The 10,808-nt window shown below is 40.9% G+C and overlaps 1 protein-coding gene across 2 annotated transcripts in view; it reads right to left on the bottom strand.

The window, feature by feature from the left end:
- Nucleotides 1–218: 218 nt before the first annotated feature.
- zgc:162952 (PKc_LIMK_like_unk domain-containing protein) overlaps nucleotides 219–10,808 on the bottom strand; it is a 29,118-nt gene continuing 18,528 nt past the window's right edge. For both annotated transcript variants that reach the window (XM_068703904.1, XM_068703905.1), the window contains 6 exons: nucleotides 9,935–9,983; nucleotides 9,425–9,574; nucleotides 4,132–4,305; nucleotides 3,579–3,662; nucleotides 1,971–2,057; nucleotides 219–1,711 (listed from right to left, as the gene is read on the bottom strand). In XM_068703904.1, the coding sequence (XP_068560005.1) occupies nucleotides 1,607–1,711; nucleotides 1,971–2,057; nucleotides 3,579–3,662; nucleotides 4,132–4,305; nucleotides 9,425–9,574; nucleotides 9,935–9,983 (649 nt within the window). In that variant the 3' untranslated portion in view covers nucleotides 219–1,606. The remainder of the gene's footprint in view (nucleotides 1,712–1,970; nucleotides 2,058–3,578; nucleotides 3,663–4,131; nucleotides 4,306–9,424; nucleotides 9,575–9,934; nucleotides 9,984–10,808) is intronic.

Raw genomic sequence — 10,808 nt, 5'->3', positions numbered from 1 at the left:
TTAAGATTGTATGGACCCAGTAGCAGATGGGAAATGCTGCCCCCTGCCTGTTTGGAGCAGGTTCCCCCAGTCATTACACGTTGCGCCTTTAAACGCTGATCATTTATACTTCTAAATCTTATGTGTCATCCCTAATTATGCCAGAAAAAAAGTTACCATTTTTACAATACAGAATTTACTGTGAAAGATGCTAATGACAACAAATGACACACAGGTGCTTCTATGAAATGGGACAGCAACTTAATTTTTATTTAAGGAGGTTAAATGAAAATGGTTCCATTAGTTTTCAGTGACGGAATGTGAAAAGTGAAACAGTGACTTCTGAATGCAGATGAATATTTATACACTCTGAGAAGATGAAATACCTTAAATTAACTTCTAGGTTATTTGTATTTTTTCTCATCGGTGAGTTTTGTTTCTGCATGTAAAAGCCTGCTGGGATGTCTGTATTTCACCTGTTTTTTTTACATTTATTCACTGTTTTATCATATTTATTTATTGATGTGCTATACACCTAAAACTGTATTTCTGAACTTTAAGAACTAACTAAAATGTTGGAATTAATTCAATAAGATAGAAACCAAATGTGGCTTTTATGAAAGTTAATTTTGCATTGCAGCTGCCTGAAAGAAAATCACAGAGACACGACAAAAAACATGGAATAGTAAATACTGGTAAACTCAAAGGAATGTGGACCCTTTAAATCCCAAGAAAGCAAAAGAAAAGAAGCTTAAAATATTTACATGCACATGATCAGTTCAACGTAACAATGACAAAATAGAGATGAGGACATTAATTTGTGCACATCGCTGTTGAAATGACCACTTGTGTATAGTGTATAGACGTGTATAGTTCTTCAATAACTCCAAAATGCATACTCTAAATAAAAGGTTAGGTTTTTTTTTCTTCGTTCCTGAAAAACTGATATGTTTCAGATGGGTCATTCCAGACAAATATAACTGCAATTATACATGATAATAATATAATTATATATGATAAATAACTTGAGATGAGACCATGAAATATGAGCGTGAGCATATATTGTGAACCTCAACTGTTTCTGTAAATTTCTGTTTCTGTTCAACTCCTCAAAGTCTACAAGACAACTTTAAATCTCCTCGTGTATTTCACGTGTCCCGTCTCATGACTAGATGTCCGCCGGTTTGTTTAAGAGCAGATAGAAGAGGCAGAACACACGTCGACAGATTTGATCATCTGTGTCGCTGGTGACAAACAAACCTCAACCACAGAACAGAAGGAAGAGAGGATAAGACGCTTTAGGTCGAGTAAGACAAAATAAACATACTGTACATTCCTTCCTGTGAGTCAAACTACAAATCATCTGTACACAAAACGTCAAAGCAAAGAGTCCACGAGAAGCCAGGAGACTTTCCACTACCTTCCAAAAAACACATCTAGCATATCTGCACCGCCTCGGTTGAGACGAGTTCAGCCGTGGTCTCGCGTGTGGGTGCAGTACAGGAGAGGAGATTGATACCACACAAGGCTTCGGGGTCCAAGTCCAGCTTCTTGTCCCAGACAGAGACCAAATACTCCCGGACACTATGGATGGACTATGGCGGAAGGGTTTTCCAGAGCAGACTACTCAGCTCGCAGTCGCTTCGGATTTTGGTGGCGGCTCCAGACTCTCCCCGACTTCTCCCAACTCGTCCAGCAGCTCTGTGAACGCTGGCCGTCTGAAGGACTCCACCTGATCGGAGGAAAAGAGAGTGGCTGTGTGAGGCGAAGTCCACTTCTGGGGAAGTAGTTTCGACTGCACTGCACGATCGCACTGGTGCTCGTGTTGCTGGACATTCGTAGGAGAATGCACGAGAAATTGTCTTCCAACATTAATACCAGCCGTGTACCTTTTGATGAACATTGCATTTTTGTTCAACAAGGCTTAATGCTGACCTTGTTTTTGTGTTACTATTGTATTTTCATATGTAAGCTCTTCCATCTATACCTACCATACAGCAGCTGGCTGCTAACTCCAGGAGACGCTGAGGACAGTCATTCACCAGCTCCCTGAACAAGTTCACATCCAGCCCATAGTCCTGAAAGACATCAACAGCAACAGTCACTGCAGCGTGAGCACAACTAGAGAGCACGTTTCACTGCACCAACCAAAGATGTGTCCGGTTCAACACATCTAAGTGCTGGAACTGGAACAATGAATGTTGTCTTTCTCATAGCATGGAATAAGTTGATGACAACACTTTTACACAACATATGCTGCTACTCACATGCTGTTTGTGTTGGCTCATACACCATAAAGCAGGTTTGGCTCATAAGTGTTTTTAGGTCATTACTTTAAAATAAAAGATGACAAGATCGATACCACTCTCATGTTTGGGGCTGAAAGGAGGCAATTAGTCTAGCTTATAATAAAGACTGTTGACAGCTAGCCTGCCTCTCTCCAAACCTCAACAATATGCCTCCTAACGTCCGTTAAGTTCACTTATTAACACATTGAATATTGTTTGTTTAAGCTTTACACAAGTAAAACAAATAAGTATTAGTCATTTTTTGTTCTTTTAACAGTGAAGTTGAGAAAACAACAATTGGAGTATTTTCCCCCTAAAACTACAAATTATAATTGTTTACATTTCTTTAAAAATGTTTGTGTACTGAATAAACCAACAAGATACATAATGTTAATAAATAACCTTAAGAGGTGTTGCTAAGCATTCTTATGAATTTTGGAGTAAGCCGGTTTCCAGTTTTTATACTAAGCTAACATAACTGCCTCCTGGCTGTAGCTTCATTTTTTAATGGACAGATATGACAGTGGACTTTCGTCAAGATAACAAATAACTTATAATAACCCATGATGACCCAAATTCCTTGAAAGGACCAGAGTGTAGGATTTAGTGTTATCTAGCGCTGTGGTTGCAGTACAGCCATCAGCTCCACAACAAATCCAGATCAGAAAACATAAAATGAAATGGATCAACAAAAATGGAGCAATATCATCCAGTACTGAAATGATTAGGTAATCAATTGATTAACAGAGAGATTCATCACAATTCTGTGATCAAATATTTAAAACTCAAGGTTCACTTGCTAGTTTAAATTTTCAGAGCTTTCGACCAGAACATCAGATAATGTAACTTTTAAATATTCAACCACTTGTCATCATGTGACCAAAGCAACTTCCATTCTTGAAGAAGTCCATGGGTTTTGGTCAAAGACATGAGTATTTGAGTATTTAATCACAGATCGATCAAAATCTGCACACATTTGCTGGTCCAAGCTACTTAAATGTGGTGCTTTGCTGTTTTCATCAATTTCATATAATATTATTGTTTAGGTTTTAAACCTCATTTACGTCACCGTGAGTTCTGGGACACTAAAATGAGGGTTTTCTACTGCTTTTGTTTTGTTGTTTGTCATGATTTTCTCCTGTAGCAAATGATCCTGAACTCTTTGAATCCTTTACACACAAAACAATGAATTGAATATGAGCAGTGCAGCCTTAGTATCGGCTAAATACACAGCACACCATTTATATGAATTATAATATGCCAATGTGAGGTCCCCTCCGCTGTCATAAAGGCTTTCTAATGCATCGCTACCTGTGTCCTGGGTAGTATCTCTGGGTCGGCAGGGATCCGGGCCAGGATCTCACAGAGCACAATGCCGAAGGAAAAAACATCCACCTGGAACAAGTAACATATGATGCAATAACTGAGGTCGGCCTCAAACGAATCCCGAACAAATCGGTTGCTTTGAAAACCAGCAAAAATATACTTCTATTGAATAATATAACTAATAAGACATGTAACACAATGTAGCAACTATTGTGATAACAGAACTGATCAATTGAGGGTTTTTGGACTGTTTGGAGACACTTTGTTTTTACAATTACCTTTGCCAAAGAATTAATAGATTAATCAAGAAGATAACCAGTAGATTAATTGACAATGAAAACAATAATTAAAGACTTGATACCTGTTCACATGACTCACTCTAGTGAACATTTAATCTAACATTAAACATTCATATTTATCTCACTTTCTGTCCATCAGTGTGACTTCCATGTTTCCAAAGTTTGCAACAAATGATGTTGACACAACGTTAATGAGCATCCAGCTGAAATAGGAGTGAGTTTGTGTGCGTGTCTGTTACTTTGCGGTCGTACGGCTCTCCTCGGAGCATCTCAGGGGCCATCCAGAAGGCCGAGCCCACCAGTGACAGCTTCCTGCCGGGGTCTTTGACCGGCAGCTCCACCACTTCCCTGGCCAGGCCGAAGTCAGTGACCAGGGCCTCCCGACCCCGAGACGTGACCCTGATCAGACAGTTCTGGACGAACACGGATAGGAGAGAAGAAAAGAATAATAGTAATGCAACTGCAATGTTATAGTTTGCCAACAGAGGGCAGTGTGAGGTTTGATATATGCCGAAGCAGGCAGCATCAGCAGTTCATCTTTTGTCCATGTTGTCTGTAAAAGTCCTGATCTTTGAATGGGCCTCCATTGCATTGTTAGCAAGTGAACATCCATCTGCTCTTTAGCCGCTGCTCTTATCAGCCGGCTCAAAGGATCTGTTTCCAGCACACTAAATAATTCACCCAGACCCCAAGTGGAGTAATCCGTAGGTGCTGCCTGAGTGCTACAGTACAGGGTAGCCTCCATCATACTGACTGGCGAGCTGTTATCAGATTTGTAATAAAGTAGATATATATAGCATATCTCCCAATGGTGTAATTGGCGTAATTTTTATTTAAATGTATCTAATTATTAGTATTATTATTATTTTGTAAACCGCTCCCCCTTTTTTGCCCCCCTACACAATCACACTTAAACACCCCCCCCCCCGCATACACACACACTCTCTAGGATCAAACCTTTGCTTTTCTGTGGAAAAAGATGAAGCGCGGGTCACAGACTCCTCGGGCCGAGAGCTGGAGGTGTGATGAGAGGCAGACGGTGGGAGCGCTGTGGTTACATAACAAAGGTGGGTGGCCCCCGAGTGTGTGTATGAGTGTATAATGTATGTGTGGGATGTTGATGCATGTGCATCACTCTCATTACTATAGAAAGGGGCACAAAATAAAAGTCTTTGACAGAAAATGTCATTGTGTTTGCACGTATTTGTAAACCTTAAAAGGTTCTCTGGGTGGAAGCGATGTCTCTGCATCTGGCTCCCATTGCACCAGAAGCCTTTTTCCATCCAGTAGCCTGTCATTACGAGGCTCTCCTGGGAATAAAGAAACAACGTCCCAGTCCCACACTTCCACTCTAAATTTAGCACCGGACCTCTCTGCCAGCGAACGCAACAGTTTTGGGGGAACAGAAATGGAACGTGTTAGCAGATACGGAGAGAAAAGGCGCTAATTAAAAAGGGGCCTCAACTTTTCCAGGAGCTTAAACTCTGATTTGAGTTATTTTGCAGCGTTACTGAGGCATATTCACAATGGCTGCATTGTTTTGGGGGGGCTTTTTATTGTAATTTGCCTTTTGGACGTCCTAAAATGTTGGCACCAGAGGCTTCACATGTTCAGCTACTTAAATGGAGTTGACTTAAACTTTCTTTACCCAAAAAGTGTAATATAAAGAACAGAGTTCTCCCAACGTTTAGTCTGGGATGAATCTGCTGTGGTCTTTGAAAGAATTCTGTTAATGTACTGTAGGCGCCCGTTGTTTGATTGATAACTTCATATATTGGTGTACATGTTATAACTAAAAGATACAAATATTACTGTGATATATTCGTGCCAAACCTAATGAGATCAGTAAGGGATCATGAGCAAAGAGTCAATTACATTGTAAGCTAAAAAAAATTATTTTATTCACACAGTGGCTTTATTCAAAATAGCCAATATTCATGGCAGGAAATGATGCCCTCAGGACGAGAAAGTTGCCCAGCAGGAAATAGCTAGCAGCCACGGACTTCATGTGGTTCAAGGGTCAACATCTGTATTTTCAGCCGAGACCCCTATTTTTCATTTCAACAGTTTTTGAAATTGGTCCAGTATTAATGGAGAACGCTGCTAAACTAGTGGAAACATAATGTACATCCACCTAAAGTTATTGTTTTTGTCACCAACAGGCTCAGATTGTTATACGTGTCATCATGGGAAGAACCCTACAGAGAAATGAGATGTTTTTCTTTACCTTCTGCTTGATCCAGGTTGTCAATGTGTCTAACCAAATCAACAATCAGAGGCAGTGAGTGGTAAAAACAAGCACTTTCAGTGGACACGCATTGCCTGTGAGGAGTTAACTCGAGCGATTACATTGCAGCCCGTTTAGCAGCTGCAGCGTTCTCCATCAGTACTGGACCCATTTCAATGGTCCCTATTGATTTAGATTGCACTGCAGTTGGATTCTCACAAGATTACACGAGCATCACAGGATTGCATGTCACGAAAAAATCCAGAACATGGACCAATCAGCGTCCTGCCAGGAGCCAACTGGCGGCTGTGGGTGTGGCTTAAGCATGTGCGAGATGACACAGGGAGGAGACTGTTTGCTCTAAACGACGACGGCTAGCTTAGATGCTGCAATGGTCATCAATTATATCAAAACCGGAGAGGTTCATTGAAATGTGGTTGAAAGAAGAGCAAAAAACGACACTGAAGGCTTTTCTCGATGGAAAAGATGTTTTTGCTCTCCTTCCGACTGGCTTCGGAAAGAGTTTGATTGACAGATGGTTCACCCAATCACCTGCCTAGCGTTTGTTCCCTTTTTCCAAACAGTTTCCAATGGCGGCTTCTCAGATGGTGGGGCAGGTTACCTGTTAGCCACTTAGACATAAAGACATTATAAGGGTCCGGGTTAAAAAAAATGAATTTACCTATTAATGGTGCATTAAATGATATTTTTTGGAATACATAACAACATCTGCATTTATCCGGACTCATGTTTCCGACTGCCTGGCAAATCTAAGTCCAGTATTTACTCTGTTTGAGTCTTCACCATCTTAGTCTGTTTAACTGCATTAGTTTTGTGACTTTGTTCCCCAGCTAGTTGCTATCTCCGTCAGGATAATTCCTTCAATTACCACCATTCACCACGGACCGACATTATGGACGGATCAATCCAGTCTCTGCAGCCAGAGTGTGACGTGAATCAACTTTGGCCTCCGCGTCGATAAAGTGAGCGGAGGGACCGAGCCAAATGAGTTGCCTCGGGGTGACGTGCGTGGTGAGAGCCCCCCCCGTGTTCTCACACCAATCCACAAAGTTATGTGTGCAGCAACAGCGGTTTATTTAGCAACCATCTATTAGCATGACAATAGAGCGAATGGCTCTTTGCATTGCTGGCTGTTTCTTCTGTGAAGCCTGGCAACCGGAAGAGACAGACAGCACCTACGCAGAGCGCGCGCACACACACACACACACACACACACACACACACACACACACACACACACACACACACACACACACACACACACACCCACACACACACACACACACATAGAGGCGTACCCACGCATGAGAATGTGGATGAGGATCTGAAATCCCTGCATGATTGTTACAGTTGACAGTAAAATGTGTTTACTGTATAAAATTAAAAATACTGAATATAGAGAAAGACAATAAAATGATCAAACTATTAAATGTAACAAGTGTTGAGAGATAGAAATCTTTTTTAAATGGTCGAGTTTGTAAGTTGAGTTGTGCCTTACTTTGCTTATTTTACTGTTTTACTGTCATTGTGTAAACTCTGGCACTCATTTAGTTTTCCTTTGGGACAAGCCCAAAGCATTTGGTAGTTAAAGAGACTCCAAACAAACCACAAATTACATTTGTTGGGAAGAAAATGTGTCCTGGGAGGAACTGGGCTCGCTTAAACCACGGTCTTCCAGCTTTGCCATCGGGTCTTTCAAATCTACATGATCCCTCATCAACGGTCCATGAAGCTCGGACACTGTTTTGGGTAGCCTCCTTCAAAGTTAGAATACATCAAATCCCATAGTTCATTGCACTTGTAGAACAGCCCAGACAGTTTGACTTGTCATAGTAGGAAAAAAATCACAGGTGTTACCAATAACATCAACGATGTCTGAGTGTTCGGGGACCCTGAAGCACCACCAAAGCGGCTAAATGGAATCCAGCCATCTGATTTGATCAGTTACACCTGTGCTTTTTCCTACTGTGACAAAATATCGATGGAAAAGACCTGAGAGGTGCAGGACCTTCAGCGTCAATCGCAGCACAAGGCTGGTTGTTGCTAGGTAATTTTTACCAGCCGGTTCACCCAAAGCACAATAAATTCTGTGAACAAAACGCTTCTCTTTCAGTAATCTATAGAGCTTTTAAAAGAGTCCTCCACTAAGTTTTGAAATAAGGTATCAAAATCAATGCAGCATTTGTATTCCATACAGTCTTGTGTCTCTTGTCAAAACGGCCAACATTACCCAAAATGCAACTCAATTGTCAACTGTCTGGTCGGATATTCAGTAGTGGCTGAGTTTGGACAACTGTGGCTCAGAGGCAGAGCAGGTCGTCAATCAGAGGATTGGCTAGACACTAAACCCCAAAATTGCTTCCGAGGGCTGTGCCGTCAGTGTATGAATGTTAGTTAGTCCTGATGGGCAGGTGGCACCTTGCATGGTAGCCCCTGCCATCAGTATATGAATGGGTGTGAATGAGTGGTCGGAGGCATTATACAAGTATAAGTCCATTTACCATTTAGTGTTATGCTAGTAGCAGTTCATGTACCAAAACGTACAGAGGCCCTGTACCTTCAACGTGATCAATAAACCCTCTCAGCTCTACTTCTTCGTCCTCAACGCAACAGTGACTCACCTCTGCCTCTGGAGGTACAAGTGGTGTTACAAGACAGTGGGCTAGCTGGTTAGCGTGCTAGTAAATATCTCTTTAACACTGTAACCTCTTCACCTTTTTCCATTCCTTTTTTTTCTTTACTTTGTTATTTAGGTTTATCAATTTGGAAGTAGTTTTATTTGTGTTTAAAAATCTGTGTCTTCCTTAAAAGATGGATTCATGACCGATTAATGGCATTAGAAGACGCGCGGCATGACTCCACTGGATTCTTTTCAAAATATTTTTTGGAGACTTGTTATGCCTTTATTAGATAGGTAATTAGGTGAGAAAGAGATGGGGAATGACATGCAACAATGGTTCACTGTCGGCCCCTTATTCTCTAGGCTATTGGTTGGTTCCACTGGTTAGATGTTTCAGACTACAGAACTGTAAATGTTTAAGTGACGCATTTCTTGGAATTATAGCACTTAGAAGTTCTCTGTGCTCAAATTCTCGATCTCTCACTAGTGGTCTTATATTTTGGCTGCTGAGCGACGGCGTTTAAGTATCAACTACAGTGCATCCCCCTGTGAGGTCAGCGTGGAGGTTGGTTGAGGGATGAGGTGAAATTTGAATGATCCCTGTGGGGAGCGCTGCAGCGGCTAAGTAACAGGACAGAGTGGGACAAGAGACTGAGGGTCTTACCTTGGAGTTGAGGTCTCTGTGGTAAATGTTCTTGTAGTGCAGGTAGATCATTCCTCTGCTTATATCGCAGGCCAGGTCCACCTTCTCTCTCCAGCACAGGGGAACATCTTTCCTGACCAGAAGCTCCTCCAGACAGCCACCATTCACATACTGACCAACAGAGACCAGGTTACACAGTGTCACAAAACACATGAATCCAAACTGAGCAGTACAACTGTAATAATGCATTTGTTGAATTCCATACACTAATATGAATATAGGTGGACAGTACAAAAATATCAGATTACGTGAACGTATAATTTCCTCTCATATACTGTCTGACATTACTCTGAAGCAATGAATCCTGGTTACATAATAAACGCTCACCATTTCTTTATCACTATCAACTCCTATCGGTGTAATCTGTTGTGTTTTTCCACACTCAGAACAAAGCCAGCCTGCGAGCATGCACACCCACCATGACTCACAAGGTGCAAAGGTAAAAAAAAAGAAAAAAGGTGTGGGACTCACCTCTAAGATCGGATAAAGTTTGTCTTCTTTGACACAGATTCCCAGATATCTAGAAAGAGAGGAAATGTGTTTATTACTTGTTCCGTAACTTCTTAGTTGAGTTCCTCAAGGAAATCTAGAATGTATCATTCTAACACGCTGAACTGAAATGGCCATTGATCCCTGAACAAAGAAATGATTAAAACATTAGCGGCCATAAAAGAAACTTCAGCAGAAAGTCACCATATTTTAACATAACATAACAAGTTGATCAAATGATAAGATTAATGATATTTTTCATACTGACAACAAATCCCATAAAATGACCACAACCAACCAATGTCTCATACTTTCCGACTTTCCTACCGTGTCTCTGGCTCTAAGCCCCAATGCTGTTCATTTCTACCGAAATCTTTAAAAACTGGGCTCAGTGATTCTCTAAAACTGCTGGGCACTGTAGTTTTTAATCAAACATGACTCAAACAAGAGGCAATCAGGCATTTGCTAGGGACTACTTTCAGCGGTGGATTAATCCACATTTAGTGCTCTAGTGAGTATTTGAGGCAGCAGGGCGGTGTATGTAAGACTGAGTCAAAAATAAATTACAGTGTGTGTGTTCATGGTAATGAAAGAACTTGTCACCCAGTGTGATTGATGTGTTTTTAACAATAATGCCACATATGAGATAATAATTGTTATTTGGATTCATTTTTTATTGAAATTTCTTGAGAATAAGAAAAATAAAGAAAATCATCAGGCATATCCTTAGGAAAGTAAGATTTGATAAGGATGACTTCATTATTGAAATTTGCCTTTGGTTAGTACATCTATAAAAAAAATCTATTTAAATGAAAACTATACTTATACATTTATATAGTGAACCCTCTGGCTAAAG

The sequence above is a fragment of the Cebidichthys violaceus genome, unplaced genomic scaffold (assembly GCF_023349555.1).
Source record: "Cebidichthys violaceus isolate CVI_PGR_0920_01 unplaced genomic scaffold, fCebVio1.0.p SCAF_9, whole genome shotgun sequence".
NCBI lineage: Eukaryota > Metazoa > Chordata > Actinopteri > Perciformes > Stichaeidae > Cebidichthys > Cebidichthys violaceus.
The sequence above is the reverse complement of the archived record's forward strand: the minus strand, read 5'-3'. Positions and strand labels throughout refer to the sequence as shown.